The 17,968-nt window shown below is 42.0% G+C and overlaps 1 protein-coding gene across 2 annotated transcripts in view; it reads right to left on the reverse strand.

The window, feature by feature from the left end:
• LOC141111843 (uncharacterized) overlaps positions 1-16,751 on the reverse strand; it is a 320,382-nt gene extending 303,631 nt beyond the window's left edge. For both annotated transcript variants that reach the window (XM_073604002.1, XM_073604000.1), the window contains exon 1: positions 16,574-16,751. In XM_073604002.1, the coding sequence (XP_073460103.1) occupies positions 16,574-16,643 (70 nt within the window). In that variant the 5' untranslated portion in view covers positions 16,644-16,751. The remainder of the gene's footprint in view (positions 1-16,573) is intronic.
• Between the last annotated feature and the right edge of the window lie 1,217 nt (positions 16,752-17,968).

The raw sequence follows: 17,968 nt of genomic DNA on the forward strand, positions 1-17,968 counted from the left end.
AACAAGGCAGGAATTAGTGTATGGAGTGACCAGATAGGGGGCATGTTTGGAATCAGTTTATTAGACTGTCACCAAACCTAAATGATATCTGGAAACAGCAACAAATTCATAGATGATATTAAGGAGACATTCAAGTCGATTTGCATGACACCATAGGGAGGGGTGGGGAGTTGTGTGTCCACTCTAGTGTAGAAATGTGACTGGTATGCATCCTATGTAGGGATGAATTTAAAAGTATATTCAGGGTAAATTCAAGAAATTTCGTCGCCATCTAATTCGCTCACTGTGTCTTGCCAGAGGAGAACCCCCAGCAAGAAAGGGGCGAATGAGATGGACTCATTAAGGCCTGGGGGAGAGGTGGCCTGCAATTGGAATATCCATCTCTGCTCTTTTTGTAGCAGAGCCTTATTCCAATCGCCACCTCTGTTGGGGATATGCATCCTACAAAGAGCCGTAAAAGTGACTTTGGGGACCCTGTAGTTGTGTGTTAAGACCACATGTCTACCTACAGGGAGGTATGGGTTCCCTACTTGCATGCTATATATGTGTTGGGAAATGCGTTTCCAAAATTCCTGCCTGGTTTTTCCTACATAGTAGGCACAACATTCACATTCCATAAAGTATACCACTCCACGCGTTTGGCAGTTTACGAAGTGTGTGGGTGTGAATGTGTTTCAATTAGGGAGAAGAAAAGTTTTTTCTTTTCTAATTAGTGAACAATAAGAACAATGTCCGCATGGAAAAGAACTGACTACGGAGCAGTGTTTGGATCTCCTATTCTCATTTTTGTATTCACTCTGGACAAGTTTATCCCTTATACGTTATGGATGGTTGATTGGGAACAAAATTTCTCAATTTAGGGTCGTCCGTGAGGATGTTCCAATGTCGCTTTATGATGTTCTTAATAGCTGCGTGTTGTCGCGAATATCGCATAATGATGCGGGTGAGACTGCATTCGGAGCTTTTGGGGGATTTTGGTTGAAAAAGCAGCTTGGATCTAGATTGTCTTATAGCTTGATTATAGGCTTTTTTAAGACAGGATCGACTATATCCCCTAGCGAGAAGGTGACTTTGAAGACCTTCGGCTTCTCTTTTGAATAGGGAATCATTAGAACAGTTGCGGCGGAGGCGCAGGTAATGCCCGTAGGGAATGGAGTTTTTGAGTGGTATAGGATGAAAGCTATCCACATGGAGAACCGTGTTACCGGCAGTTGTCTTATGGAAGAGGGTGCTGGATAGCTTTCTTTCCGAAGTAGTAAAAATGGAGACATCTAAAAATGTGACACTGTTGCGATTGTGGGTCATCGTGAATTTTAGATTCCGATTGTTGATATTGATCTGATTGAAAAATTCAATTAATTTGGCTTCAGGTCTCTCCCAGACGACGAAGACGTCGTCAATATACCTCAGCCACTTGGATATGTGGCTGGTGTATATGACGAGGTCCTCGTCATCCAGGTGGGACTGCTCCCACTCCCTCAGGTACAGGTTGGCGTAAGATGGGGCACAACATGTGCCCATAGCCACGCCCTGCACCTGGAGGTAGTGGGCGTTGTCGAAGCAGAAGTGGTTGTGATGTAATATGTATTGTAGACCACTTAAAATAAACGCATTCAATGCCGGGTCATATTGAGAATGTTGTTGAAGAGCCCTCTGCACAGCAGACAAGCCAAGGGAATGGGGGTTGCTGCTGTACAGAGCCTCAACATCAATCGTAACAAGGATGGAATCATCTGATACTTCTAAATCGTTAATAAGTTGTAGAAACTGTATTGTATCTCTGACAAATGATAGTAGTGACAAGACGAGAGGTTGGAGATGAGCATCTATAACACGGCTTAGATTCTCGGATATGGCCTCATTGCCAGAGACGATGGGACGACCAGTAAGTTTGATGGAATTTTTATGAATCTTGGGTAGACTATAGAAGGTAGCTACTTTAGGATGTGGAATCCTAATAAATTCATAAATATTCCTGGGGATAGCGCCTGTATGGAATGCGCGATCTACCATATTATAAAACATGGAATTGTATTGGTTAATGTTAAGAGCCAAAATTTGTTTGTACCACTCCTTGTTCTCTAGGATGTTCAAACACATTGAAGTATAGTCATCAATGTTCATGATGACCACATTGCCACCCTTGTCAGAGGGTTTTATTACGATTTTGGGGTTTTTGGTGAGGCGATGGAGAGCTTGGTTTTTATCATATGACAGATTATGTGGATTAGATTTGGTTTAAAATAGTTTGCATATATCTTGAATGGTCTGCTTTAAAAAGACCGCTACATTGGGATTAATGCTAGAAGAAGGAAATGTTGTAGAAGCCTTTTTAAACATCAGTAGAGGGTTTGGGGTTGATTTCTCAACCTCCTGCAGTAGAGCATCTAAATCGATTTGATCGATTAAGTCTACCGTGTTGTTTTCTTGATAGAGAAGAGTTAGATCACGTAAGGCCTTACATTCCTTCATGCTATATATGGACCAATCAACAGTGTCAACATCAGAGTCAACCTTGGCATGCAAGTACTTTAATAGTAACTTGCGTGCAAAAAGTTGTAAATCTGTAATGGTTTCAAAAACATCAAAATTCTGTTCAGGGCAAAAGGTTAGTCTGCGAGATAGAAGTTGTATTTCAGCTGGTGATAGCTTTAAGGAGGATAGATTGATCACGCTTAGGTGGTTTGTTGAATCCGAACTACAAAATGGTCCAGACCCTTGCCTATTCTGTTGGTTTGCGGGGACCCAGGTCCCCGAACGGGGTTTAAAGCTTTTTGTGGGGCTGCTTTAATGGGGCCTAAGGATGGATTAGAATGTTTGGAGATCTCCTGTGGTGGAAAGATATTAGCATTGGTTTCAGGAGTAGATGTTTGGCCCCTTATCAGCGGAGAAGTTCGTGATCGCTGGGGGGTCAAATTGACATCATGGAAAACCGATTGTATGTCCGAGGAATTGGTATCCATTGTCCGTTTTTTAGGATCTTGTTCAGATGAATTCCTATGACTGCAATCTCTTTTTTGTTGTTTATTACGTCCTTGACCGTGTTGGGAAGGATTTTTTTGTTCAGGATCAATGGTAGAGGAAATCTTGGACTTCAAGGTTTTAGATTTGGTATTTTTGGGTTCCCGACGTGGATAGTTATTGGATTGAGCCACATAACTATTCCATTGATAAGCTCGTCCCTCCGAAAAGGCGTGTTTGTCTCTCCAAAATTCGATTTCTTTGTTTTGTAAGATGTTCTTATTGAAGGCTAGATATATTCTCATTAAGGAGAGTCTGGGATTCGAAAAACAGGGTATGTTGGGCGTATGGGGTCAAGGCTTGTTCTAAATTGTTGATTACTGTATCTAGGAGTGCAATCTGCTTGTTGTACTCCCTGGATAGAATAGCCATCATCTCCCGGGAGCACAGCTTGAGATTGGCCTCCCATTCTGCTTTGCACTCATCGCTTATTAGGTCAGCATTAGGGAAAATTTGGACACATAGTCCAAAAGGGTTAATCTGCTCCTCGATATATCTGCCAAAGGTTTTGACATGCCAAAAGAGGGCAGACTTTCTCTCAAGTACCTTAGTTAGCTTTTGAAATAGTGATGAATCAGATTTTTTGATCTCCCTGTTCAAAGGAGTTTTCATATTGGGACATCAAACTAGCCCAATCTGCACCTATAAATTTACTCATCCTGAATGAAAAATCACAGCCTCAATACAATAGGAGTAAATTCAGCAAAGGAAAACATGCCAGAGTTATATACAAAGCACAGGGATCAGTTCACAGTTCACTCGAGTTAAGACATGAACTGTGAACTGATCCCTGTGCTTTGTGTATAACTCTGGCATGTTTTCCTTTGCTGAATTTACTTCTATTGTATTGAGGCTGTGATTTTTCATTCAGGATGACCCTAACCCAACTATAGCTCTACTCAACCTTATTCTGCAAAACCACAACAGAGCACAACACCGTCTCCTCCTCCACCTATTTACAGCAGCCAAGCAAACGATCGCTAAGACCTGGAGGACACCCACACTTAGCATAACTGAAATGAAAAATAGGATTACTCAGGCAATGATATACAGCAAAATTGAAGCAACAATTCTGAATAGGGCAACCATGGATAGAACACTTCTTGCCCACTGATATGGACAAAAGCCTACTAGAACCCTAAGATAGCTCTAATAACCACTTATGATTTTTGAAATTACACCGGTGCCCGCGCGACCTGACTGACCCACCACCCCTACGCAGCTCTCCCTCACTTCTTCCTTTCTGTCCCCCTTTTCTCTACTCTCTCCTCTCTCCTTTCATTCCCCCTTTACTTACTTCCGATAACTATTGGTGTTGTACTCTATTTTTTTTATTGAGATGGTCTCGGCTGCTCTCGTGCCCGACCCCAAAAATATTATCTCCAGCAACGCATTGTAACTAAATTAGGGACCTTGCTCCCTCTTAATGTTAGCATGTTCAGCTTCACTGGACCCTGAACTACTTGACAGAGTATCTATTGTTTGTAAGCTTTCTTCTTTCTTATGTCATCGTTATTTTGATTTATCAAGATGCACACTGTTTTATATGTACACAATACCCTGTACTGAAATGCTTGTAACAGATACTTGTTAATTACCAATAAAAACTATTTGAACAGAAAAGATATTGATCCGTTCAGATACTATAACACTAAGGGAGGTGTACGGTGCGTGCGTGGGTGTTAGCGGTACTGGCGCTAACCTGATGCTGCCTGGGGCTGGTGCTTGCCAGTTCACCAAAACGCTACCAAAAAAACTGTTAGCAATCGCAGGGATCAGGCCTGACTCTGCGAACGCTGCAGTTATGCGTTTAGTGTTTTGTAAGTGACAGTGATCGATCGATACTGCACTTGGGTGGGCTGGGCCGGGCGGAGGGGCAAAACGCAGGTGCTAGCAGGTATCTGGGCTGATCCCGCTAACACTGCGTTTTTGGGAACCCTAAACTGCTGGGGACGCTAGTATAGATCTGATCGGATCAGATATTGAACCGTTCAGATACTATACCACTAAGGGAGGCGTATGATGCATGCGTGGGTGTTAGCGGTACTGGCGCTAATCTGACACTGCCTGGGGTGACGCATATTACCGCGGGGCGATCAGGGGGCTAAACCTTTATTAGGTAATAAATGGGGGGTGCCCTGACACTATAAAAAATAAACGAACTAACCAGCGTCACCCGTAACGGTTATATGGTGATCAGCGGTGAAAGGGTTAACTAGGGGGCAATCAAGGGGTTAAAACATTTATTAGGTAGTATATGGGGTCCCTGTCGCTATAAAACGCTGACGGCGAACCTAAATATTTACCTCCCTAACAAGCGTCACCAGCGACACTAATACAGCGATCAGAAAAATGATCACTTAGTGACACTGGCGACGGGGGTGATCGAGGGGTTAAAACTTTATTAGGGGGGTTAGGGGGGTATCCTAGACCTAAAGGGGGCTAACACTAACTGCCCTACCACACTAACTGTCACAAACTGACACCATGCAGTAATCAGGAAAAAAAAAAACTGCTTGGTGTCAGTGTGACAGGGGGGGGGGTGATTGGGGGGATGATCGGGGGGGGATCGGGGGGGGATCTGGGGTGTATTGTGTGCCTGGCATGTTCTACTGTGTGTGTAGTGTTGTGCACTCACAGTGAAGTCTTCTCTCCTCGGCGCCGGAACGGAAAATACCGAGCCAAGGAGAAATTACATCATTTCCTTTGCTGCTGTTTAGCATACAGCAGCAGTGGAAGAACGTGATTGGCTGGGAGCAATCGTGAGGGGGGCCACAAATGGATAGTCTCCCCCTCGCCTCTCATCGCTCCCAGACCAAAGCCCACCGCCTCGGGCACCAGAACCATCAGAAGACGAGAAGCGTCACACAGCGGGAGCCTCCCACCATGCCATCATGGATGCGGAGCGGCCCGAGTAGAAGAAGGGAAGAAGATGTCGCGGAGGAGATCCTGGACGAGAGCACCGGAGGAAGAACCAGAAGAACCAGAAGAAGATGGAGGAAGAAACCGAAGATAGAAGATAGAAGAAAGAAGATAGAAGAAAGAAGAAGCATTTAAATAAAGGAATTGTCAAAAACTGTCTCTTGTCATTTTTAACATTTTGACAGTTTTTTTGTGAAATGGTAGGGGTACTTTTGTACCCCCTTACCATTTCACACAGGGGGGAGGACCGGGATCTGGGGGTCCCCTTGTTAAAGAGGGGTTCCAGATTCCGATAAGCCCCCCGCCCGCAGACCCCCACAACCACCGGGCAAGGGTTGTGGGGATGATGCCCTTGTCCCCATCAACATGGGGACAAGGTGTTCTGGGGGGCTACCCCAAAGCACCCTCCCAATGTTTAGGGCATATGGCCTGGTACGGTTCAGGAGGGGGGCGCTCTCTCGTCCCCCCCTATTTTCCTGCGGCCTGCCAGGTTGCATGCTTGGATAAGGGTCTGGTATGGATTTTTGGGGGGACCCACGCCATTTTTTTTTTAATTTTGGCGCGGGGTTCCCCTTAAAATCCATACCAGACCTAAAAGGTCTGGTATAGATTTTGAGGGGGACCCCATGCCATTTTTTTTTTTTAAATTTTGGCTGGGGTTCCCCTTAATATCCACACCAGACCTGTAGGGCCTGGTATGGAATTTAAGGGGACCCCCCACGTCATTTTTTTTTTTTAATTTTGGTTCGGGGTTCCCCTGTGGGGAATTCCCATGCCGTTTTTATCAATGAACTTTTATGTGTATTGTCGGACCGGCAATTCATTAATAGCCGCGAGTAGTTTTAAATGACTTTTTTTCCTTTGAAATGTAATTTTGCTGTCAGACTGTTCTAAACACGGGAAACATGCGTCCCTTTACAGGCATACTATAGACACCCCCCAGGTACGAAATTTAAAGGAATATTACACTTTTATTGTTTTATTTTAAGCATTATTAAAATCACTGCTCCCGAAAAAACGGACGTTTTTAAAACTTTTTTTGCATTGATCCATGTCCCCTGGGGCAGGACCCAGGTCCCCAAACACTTTTTATGACAATAACTTGCATATAAGCCTTTAAAATTAGCACTGTTGATTATTCATGTTCGTGTCCCATAGACTTTAACGATGTTCGCGTGTTCTAACGTATTTTTTGCCTGTTCGCAAGTTCTGGTGTGAACCAAACAGGGGGGTGTTTGGCTCATCCCTTATAATAAGTATATGAAAACTAAAAAATGTTGCTTTAACCACTTCAGCCCCGGAAAATTTACCCCCTTTTATGGCCAGGCCATTTTTTGCGATACGGCACTGCGTTACTTTAACTGACAATTGCACAGTTGTGCGACACTCTACAAAAAAAAAAATTATGTTCTTTTTTTTCCCACAGATAGAGCTTTCTTTTGGTGGTTTTTGATTGCCTCTGCCTTTTTTATTATTAGCGCTATAAACAAAAAAAAGCATCAATTTTGAAAAAAAATAATATATGTGACAGACTCACCCGGGACAGAGGCTTTTTGAGGGGACTAAATGCCAGCCTCTTGCCCACCGATTATGGGCCCTGGCATTTGGGGGAATGGTGCTCTTTGTGAGCTGTATGCCTGGGACCCTGGAGGTGGTGTTACTTTGGATTCAGGTCCATGTCCCCCCAAGACACACAGACTCTGGGAACCCTGTATATGCCATATTATAAATAGTGACTGATTCATACTGTTGGGACTCATACTGTGAGGAGATGCTAATATCATCAACTCCAGCCACCTGTCTGTTGTCTGCTATAATGTGTTTAATGTAAATGAGTCTAGTCTGGCTTACCACAGCTTCTAAGAGTATTCCACACATTGTTTGTTCTAATTAACCCTGTGTTGATCTTTATGGTAATGTGTATTAAATAGTCAGTGAGCTAGGAGACGTAAAGTCTTAAACCCAAAGGTCATGTCTCTGAGTCACCTAGTCTGGGTAAATGATTTAGTAAACTAGCCCATGTTAATTAGGTTACAGTTGTATTGTTAGAGTAATATGAGCAGGAGGGGGGAACCTCCTCTTTAATGGTATATAAAGACTTGTAATTTTGGTTCTAATAAATGAGTCCATGTTAGCAGCTAAGCAGGTGTAGTCTTGTTTTGTGCTTGGGAGCGGTTGGAATATCTGATATCTAGATTCAGACTGGGAGGAAGTGGTATAATGACGGAAGCACCCAAGCGGAGTGGGGGGACGTTCCGTGACAATATATTTTTTACTTTCTGCTATGAAGCACATCCAATAAAAAATGTAATTTCATCATCAATTTAGGCCAATATGTATTCTGCTACATATTTTTGGTAAAAAAAATCCCAATAAGCACATATTGATTGGTTTGCGCAAAAGTCATCGCGTCTACAAACTATGGTATATTTTTATGGCATTTTTATTTATTTATTTTTACTAGTAATGGCGTCGATCAGCAACTTATAGTGGGACTGTGACATTGTGGCGGACAAATCAGACACTGACACTTTTTGGGGACCAGTGACAATATTACAGTAATCAGTGCTAAAAAAAATGCACTGTCGCTGTACTAATGACACGGACAGGGAAGAGGTTAACATCAGGGGCAATCAAAAGGTTAAATTTGTCCCTAGGGAGTGCTTTCTAACTGTGGGGGGAGGTGCTGTAACTGTGGGAAGACAGAGATTTGTGTTCCTGCTTAGCAGGTCTCTGTCTTCCCTTGTCACAGAATGGTGATCTGCATTGTTTACATAGGCAGACAGTCATTCTGCCTCTCTCAGGAATGATCGGTGGGTCCCAGCAGACATAGAGTCCGCTGGACCCACTAATCGGTCACCGGGCGCGCGCCTGCGTGCCACAAACCCAGGAAAGTGAAATCACGTACCTGTATGTGATTTCGCGCAGAAGTATATGTATGTGGGGCGGTCAGCAACTGGTTAAAAAGTTGAGTTATGTAAAACTTTTACAAATGCAAAAAAACTTACTCAAGGTCCTAGTAAAAAAAAATCTTCCCATTAATTATTAATAAAAAATGTAAACCTATATCAACATTAAGCCCTCTGGGGATCGAAGTGTCAAGCATATAAATCCACTTTGGAAAAGAAAGTTATATCCGCGCAATGGGGGTAGGTAAAAAAGTGGTTCAGAACTGCTGCCTCCACAAATGCGATCACCACCGAAGTGGGAAAAGCTGAGCTGGAAAGAAATTAAGTGTTAAGTGGCGCTGTTCTAATTTTAATCTTATGGCATGGTGTTATAACATTGCAATAGCATATTAAGATCACCTCTGAAGGGTGGGTGAAAGTGTGAAAATATTGTTTAATATTGTTTAATAAAAATTCTTCAAAAACTTTGTCCTCAAAAAACCGGAGTGCTACCCAAAATGGTTTTGCATAAAAATAAAAAATAAAAATTTGGATATAATTTGTTTCAAACAGTGCTTGGTCCTGTGCAACTCATTGTTTATCATGTGATGCTATTATATCAAATTGTGCTCATATATTGATACCATATATTGATGTAAAGTGCTATAGTGAAGGAAAAGGGATGGGGGGTAGGGAGAATAAGGGGGAAGGGGGGAGGAAGGGAAGGGGGGCGGGGAGAGGGGAGGGGGGAAGGGGAAATGGAAGGAAGGGGGGAGGGGAAAAATCCAATCGATGATAAAGTGACTTATGCTCAAAATGGTAATCAGAAAAACAATGTTGCTTTAAATGGTCTTAATTGTACAAGTGATAGTTGTGCTTAAAAGTTTGTTCCTCTTGATAAACAATATTGCTAAAAACAGTCTTCGTATTCCAGTGTTCATTTGGTGACAGTGCTTAAATTCGTGCTCTTACTGTGCAAACACTCACCGGATGCTTTCACCCCTGCAAGGGTATTGCGCGGTCACAGTTTGTGCCACTGTACAGCAGTTCTTGGCAATCCCGGATCGTGTTGTGTTAACATAAAAGAGAAGGGGTGCCCATAGCGTAAAAACCTTTAAAACCTTTATTCCAAAAGTAACAGATTGGTACTCACATTATAAAAGTTCAATTCAAGCATAGAAAGATCTGTCCCGTAGACTTCCAATGATGAAACGCGTAGGGCGTGGCCTGACCAACGTCGTGCATCATCTCCCAATGTACACAGGATTCTTTGACGGTTAAACTCAGATCTTTCTATGCTTGAATTGAACTTTTATAATGTGAGTACCAGAGTTTAACCGTCAAAGAATCCTGTGTACATTGGGAGATGATGCACGACGTTGGTCAGGCCACGCCCTACGCGTTTCATCATTGGAAGTCTACGGGACAGATCTTTCTATGCTTGAATTGAACTTTTATAATGTGAGTAACACTGGAATAAGAAGACTGTTTTGAGCAATATTGTTTATCAAGAGGAACAAACTTTTAAGCACAACTATCACTTGTACAATTAAGACTATTTAAAGCAACATTGTTTTTCTGATTACCATTTTGAGCATAAGTCACTTTATCATCGATTGGATTTTTTCCCCTCCCCCTTCCTTCCATTTCCCCCTTCCCCCCTTCCCTCTCCCCGTTCCCCTTCCCTTCCTCCCCCCTTCCCCACTTCCCTTTTCCTTCACTATAGCACTTTACATCAATATATGGTATCAATATATGAGCACAATTTGATACAATAGCATCACATGGTAAACAGTGAGTTGCACAGGACCAAGCACTGTTTGAAACAAATTATATCCAAATTATTATTGTTTATGCAAAACCATTTTGGGTAGCACTCCGGTTTTTTGAGGACATTTTTATTAAACAATATTTTCACACTTTCACTCACCCTTCAGAGGTGATCTTAATATGCTAATGCAATGTTATAACACCATGCCATAAGATTAAAATTAGCACCCACACTTAATTTTTTTCCATATAAATACACTTCGTCTCTACCTGCAAATATGCAATTCATCCCCCTTCCTTCCTCAAGCCTACTTGAATCCTCTCTATCCCCCAAAACTGAAGTCCATTAGGGTTGTTAATATGATACTTTTTTTAATGTACAGACGCCTTTTTATTTTATAAATGTTCTCACTATCCCACTTCACTAAAGTTCTTGACCCACACATTAGTAACATCATGGCCATTGCAACACATGCACTACACCTCTTGTGTTACAATAAATACATTGCTTTAAGGAGTTGTAAATGCGCAAGTCTTTTTATCTTAATGCATTCTATGCATTAACCACTTAAGGACCAGCCTCGTTTTGGATTTTAGCTGTTTACATGTTTAAAACAGGTTTTTTTGCTAGAAAATTACTTAGAACCCCCAAACAATATATATATGTTTTTTTTTTCTAACACCCTAGAGAATAAAATGGCTGTCGTTGCAATACTTTTTTTTGCACCGTATTTGCGCAGCGGTCTTATAAGCGCACTTTTTTTGGAAAAAATTCACTTTTTTGAATAAAAAAATAAGACAACAATAAAGTTAGCCCAATTTTTTTTATATTGTGAAATATAAGGTTACGCCAAGTAAATTGATACCCAACATGTCACACTTCAAAATTGAGCCCGCTCGTGGAATGGCGACAAAATTTTACCCTCAAAAATCTCCATAGGCGACGTCTAAAAAATTCTACAGGTTGCATGTTTTGCGTTATAGAGGAGGTCTAGGGCTAGAATTATTGCTTTCGCTCTACCGGTTGTGGCGATACCTCACATGTGTGGTTTGACCACTGTTTTCATATACGGGCGCTACTCGCATATGCGTTTGCTTCTGCTCGCAAGCTCGACGGGACGAGGGTTTTTTTTTTTTTTTTAATTATTTTTATTATTTATTTTACATTATTTTATTTATTTTTACACTATTTTAAAAAAAAATTGTGTCACTTTTATTCCTATTACAAGGAATGTAAACATCCCTTGTAATAGAAAAAAGCATGACAGGACCTCTTAAATATGAGATCTGGGGTCAAAAAGGGGTCAAAAAGACCTCAGATCCAAAATTGTCCGACGTGTCCGCCATAATGTCACAGTCACGATAAAAATCGCTGATCGCCGCCATTACTAGTAAAAAAAAAATATCAATAAAAATGCCATAACACTATCCCCTATTTTGTAGAAGCTATAACTTTTGCGCAAACCAATCAATAAAGGCTTATTGCGATTTCTTTTACCAAAATTATGTAGAAGAATATGTATTGGCCTAAACTGAGGAAAAAATGTTTTTTTCTATATTTTTTGGGGATATTTTTTATAGTAAATAATAATGCATTTTTTTCAAAATTGTCGCTATTTTTTTGTTTATATCGCAAAAAATAAAAACTGCAGAGGTGCTCAAATACCTCCAAAAGAAAGCTCTATTTGTGGGGAAAAAAAGGATGTCAATTTTGTTTGGGAGCCACGTCGCATGACCGCGCAATTGTCAGTTAAAGCGATGCAGTGCTAAATCGCAAAAAACGCTCTGGTCTTTGGCCAGCCAAATGGTCCGGGGCTTAAGTGGTTAAAAGAAACAAGTCTTTACAATCACTTTATTGTGATACTATTTCTCAGTTACACTTAAAATAAAGAACTCTCTACTTCTTTTATTCCCTCTCCCACGAAGGCAGCCTGAGCATCTCTCACATGTAAAAGATATAAAATTTCCCTGGCCCATCCAACCTGGATCAAAGTGGGCAATGATATCCTGACAAGAGGAAAACTGACATGAACCCAATGAGGCTGCCCAGCCAGATAAAGTATATTATGTAGTGACTGGCCTAATACTCCAGTCATAGCCCTGATAGCTTTCATAATGGATAGATTGCTCAATTAATAATAAAAAACGATATTGAATATATATGATGTGAGGATGAGAGCCCAAGTTTGGGATATTTATACTTTTCCCAATTCCGTGTCATCTTATCAATAACTGGTCTATTGGGGGTTGCATTTCTCTTTCATGTGTATCTTCTTGATTTTTGAACAATATGGAAAAGACACATATATGCATTACTCGGATTGCTTATGTTCAGCCCTACCAGCATAGGTTTGCTTTTTGCATGCCCGGTGTTGGGGCTATTGTTGGGTGGAGGATTCTTTCTTTTAGGGAGCAAAAAGTATGGTTCTTTACCTGTAAACCTAGTTAAACAATAAAAAAAAAAATATTTTGTTCATAAGAGAATTTAAGGACCTAACGCCATAAATTGTGTAGTAGGCCAATCTATACAATTGTGGTCTCTTTATAATACATTGTTCTCTTTGGCACCCCTCGACCCCCGCTTAGCTTCATATTTGGGGGACCCTAGGTTACCCTCGGCTTTGAATTCTACCCAAGATATCTCCCGGTGGACACAGAATGGCTTAACCACTGTAGGTACTCTGTCCCAAGAATCCTCCTTACAAGTTAAATAAGCCCTACCTAGAACAGAGTTCTATAAATACTTACATAGTAGGCACTTTTATTCAACACATTACAGGGGGGGGGGGGGGTATTAGGTGCTACCAATGTATTTGAACACATGTGTAAGTTCTCCTCTAGAGATAAGGGGACTATCTCAACCATGTATCAATATCTAAATGAACTAGACCTCCCCATAAAATCTCCAGCAATGCTTAACTGGGAAGCTGAAACAGGCCTAGAGATAGCCCCTGAGGACTGGTTGGTTATGGTCACGAAAATATGCACAAATGCACAAAATCTATGGTGGTAAAGGAGATGGTTGTAAAGCTCCATACTTGATGGTCCTATACTCCTTCCAGACTATATAGATTGTACCCATTGGTCCCAAGGAACTGTTTTAGAGGTTGCCCAGACAGAGGCACACGTCTCCACATAATTTGGAGCTGTAGAATACTTCAAACTTTGTGGCAGAAGATAGCTACTAAGGTTGCTCAGATCACTGGGATGCAGATCTTCCGGGGACTACCCTCCCCCCAAAACCAGAAACTAGCACACACTCTATTTAGTAGGGTTGTCCCGATACCACTTTCTTAGGGCCGAGTACAAGTACCAATACTTTTTTTCAAGTACTCGCCAATACCGATTACCAATACTTTTTTTTTATGTCACATGATGGTGTTTTTTGTTTTTTTTTAGGGGGGGTGAACGGTGTCTGTGTGTTTTTTTTTTTTATTTACATTTATTATTTTTTACAATAATATTTTTTTTTATTCTTTATTGCAATACGTGTTTTTTTTTTTATCAGCCCTGTTGGGGGGCTTTGGTGAGATATCAGGGGTCTTAACAGACCCACCCTAATATCTCCCCCTTGAGACAGAGAAAGAGACTGAGGATAGAGATTCCCCAGTCCCTTTCTCTGCAGCCTCAGCTGCACTGAGAATGAATGGAGAGAAGACAGCGGCTCCTCTCCATTCATAAACTGAGATATCGTAATCACAGGAGATTACAATGTTTCAGTTATGTGAATGGACAGAGTCAGCTGACTCTGTCCATTCACACAGCGGAGAGGGACAGCACAACAGAGGGGGACAGAGGAAGAGAGATAGACAGCAGAACAGAGGGGGACAGCGGAACGGAGGAGGACAGCAGAACGGCGCAACGGAGGGGGACAGAGGGATGGAGGGGGACAGCGGGGAGGACAGAGAAATGGAGGGGGACAGAGGGACGGAGGGGGACAGCTGAGGGGGACAGAGGGACGGAGGGACGGAGGGGGACAGCGGGGGGGGACAGAGAAACTGAGGGGGACAGCGGAGGAGGACAGAGGAACGGAGGGGGCATGGAGGAGGATGTGGTGACAGTCAGCGGTGATCGCGTGTGGGGGAGTTACAAGCACCGATCACCGCTGTATGTCACTAAGCAGCTGAAAGCCGCGGAGGGGAGAAGCTTGTAACTCCCCCATGTGCCGATCACTGCTGACTGTACAGGTATCGGCAGAAGCATCGGGAGCATTTGCCCGAGTACAAGTACTTGGGCAAATGCTCGGTTTCGGTGCCGATACCGATACTAGTATCGGTATCGGGACAACCCTACTATTTAGTGCAGCTCATTGGGTAATAGCACTACATTGGCGCTCTTTGGTAGTCCCCTGGGACCAAGTCTTAAGACGTATGGAAGCAATTCGGCTTATGGAAAGAGTCTACCACACGATTATGAACACTATGCTGGTTTTTGAAAGAAAATTGAGGATTTAATTTGTTAATATATACATACACAGAGGATTTTACAGCTTAAGTGCCTTTGTTCCCCTCCCCCATCCCCCTCCCCTTTATTTTATGTATTTTCTCAAAAAAAAAATTTTATATATACTGTATATGTTAGTTCCAATTGCCGGTTCTGACAGCCATAGGGCGTTGATAGCCTTCTAATAGTTTTTTGTAACCATCTACTGCACGCTTTGTGGCTAAAATGTCTTATAGAACTGTTTTACAAGTTTGTTCTGATGGCATTTAAGGTATCAGATATGATTTATATGGCTATGTATTGTATCTTGTTACATGTCTTTTTCTTTACTACAAAATAAAAATCGTTTGTAAACAAAAACAAACCTGATTTCTTTTTCTAGGGAGTAGGGATGAGCCCGATGTTCGAGTCGAGTGTAAGTTTGTCTCGAACATCGGGTGTTCGTCTGTTTGCCGACCTCAGTGTCCTGTCTAATTAGGCAACTGAGTGGCAAATGAGGTTTAATGTTGATAAATGTAAAGTTATACACTTGGGGGCTAAGAATATGCATCATACATACTAGGAGGAGTAAAACTGGGGGGATCCATAGTGGAGAAGGATCTGGGTGTTTTGGTAGATCATAAGCTCAATAATAACATGCAATGCCAAGCTGCAGTTTCCAAAGCGAGCAAAGTCCTTTCTTGTATAAGGAAAGGTATGGACTCCAGAGAGAGAGATATCATTTTTCCCCCTGTACAAATCATTAGTAAAAACCCATCTGGAATATGCAGTTCAGTTTTGGGCTCCAGTTCTCAAAAAGGATATCGGGAAACTGGAGAAAGTGCAGAGAAGGGCAACCAGACTGATAAGAGGCACGGAGAAGTGCAGCTATGAGGAAAGATTAGAGGAACTGAATTTATTCTCTCTTGAGAAGAGGAGATTAAGGGGGGGATATGATCAACATCTATACATACATAAGTGGTCCATATAGTGAACTTGGTGTTGAGTTATTCACTTTAAGGTCATCACAGAGGACACGGGGGCAGTCTTTTTGTCCAGAGGAGAAAAGATTTCATTTCCAAATACGGAGAGGTTTCTTCACAGTAAGAGCTGTGAAAATATGTAATAGACTCCCTCCAGAGGTGGTTCTGGTAAGCTCAGTAGATTGCTTTAAAAAAGGCCTGGATTCTTTCCTAAATGGACACAATATAACTGGGTACTGACATTTATAGGTAAGGTTGATCCAGAGAAAATCTGATTGCCTCTCAGGGATCAGGAAGGAATTTTTTCCCTGCTGTAGCAAATTGGATCAAATTGGACCATGCTTTGCTGGGGTTTTTTGCCTTCCTCTGGATCAATTGTGGGTATAGGATTGTGTATATGGGATTGTATTTTTTATTTTCTTTTTGGATGAACTAGATGGAGTTGTGTCTTTTTTCCACCTAACAACGTATATCAATAATGGTAGCATTGTCTAAGATCCTCTGTTGTGCGGCTCTGTAATGTATCCTCAGATACAATGACATTAAACACAGAAGAGTGACACTGACCTGATCTTAGGAGGAGAAGAAAGCAGATTACATGCAGAATTTTCAGCCCGGTCCTCATTGCTCCATCCATGCCGGATCCACTCCAAGAGAACTGTGAGAGACGTCTGATCTGTATGAAGTGTCTTCTATTTCTGCACCTTTTCTGTTTCACTTTTACTTTTAGAAATCCCAGATTCTTGTCACATGACACCAGCATAATTGTCTACACTGTACACATACCAAAATAAAATCACAGAGACAAAAGGTATGTAAGAGAATTTCCAAATTGCACAAAAGAAACAAAATAAAATAAATTGTAACAACATTTATTCAACACTTGTTATTGTTTTCTGCAGCTTTAAAATGTTACCTCTCCTTCTATTCCTCAGTAAAAGCTCTTCTAAAACCCAACTTCGGCCTCACTCCGGCAGGCTCCAGCACCGTCCTCTTCTCCCTGACACTCCAGGCTGTGGGCACTACCTTGGTGTCATCTCATACAATGCAGAGCTATTAGTCCTGCATTGTATATGAAGGAGGCAAGTGTGCAACTAAGCCGGTAGCATCTGGGAGGGGAGGATTCACAGGACTAGTTTCACATATGGAGGGAACCGAGGGAGTGAGGAGTACAACGAGTATTTTTTTTTCTTGTACCCCAAGTTGGGCTTTGAAGCTGCAATTGCAGCCGCCCATAATCAGTGTTGACTTATTTCCAGAGCGGGAGAAATAAAGATAATAATATGATCAGTGGAGAGTTTTTGCTTCTAAATGGTGGAGACTGAAGACAGTGGAGGTGATGCTTTGGTCAATCCCCCCTCCCACCAACATCAACACAATCCTACCTATCCATTTAAAATAAACCCCTTCCCGATGACGTAAGACAAATATGCGGCCTCACAGAACTTGTCTTTCTTCCTGCGCAGCCGCATATATGCGTATTTGTGCTCGGAGCGCGCCACGAGGTGCACAGAGACCAGGGTCTCACCCAGAGCCCCGGGCTCCATACTAATGATTGGGACCCGGAACTTTCCGGGTCGCCTGATATTTGTGGTAGCCTCTGATTGGTTACCACAGTGATCAGCCACTGTGAAGCCCGCCCCTGTATTTCTCTCTCTCTGTGAATGGAGGGGGACGATGCAAAGTATCTTCCTCTTTCCTTGCAGAGAGAAAAAAGTGTGTGTAAAAAAATAAATAAAACAAAATAATAAAAAAATTTAAAAAAAATACCTAGATCAAGGTTTGCTCTAGGTCAGTGCCAGGGTTAGTGTTTGGGTCAAAGATCAGAGTCAAAGGTCAGGGTCAGTATATTTTGGGCAGATTTTTTTTTTAAATTGACATCAGTGTCAGTGTGATGAGGAGGACAAAAAAAAACAAAATGCGAAAACGTGCACTATTGATTCTGGGCTGTACTACGGGTAC

The sequence above is a fragment of the Aquarana catesbeiana genome, linkage group LG11, assembly GCF_042186555.1.
Source record: "Aquarana catesbeiana isolate 2022-GZ linkage group LG11, ASM4218655v1, whole genome shotgun sequence".
NCBI classification, from domain to species: Eukaryota; Metazoa; Chordata; class Amphibia; order Anura; family Ranidae; genus Aquarana; species Aquarana catesbeiana.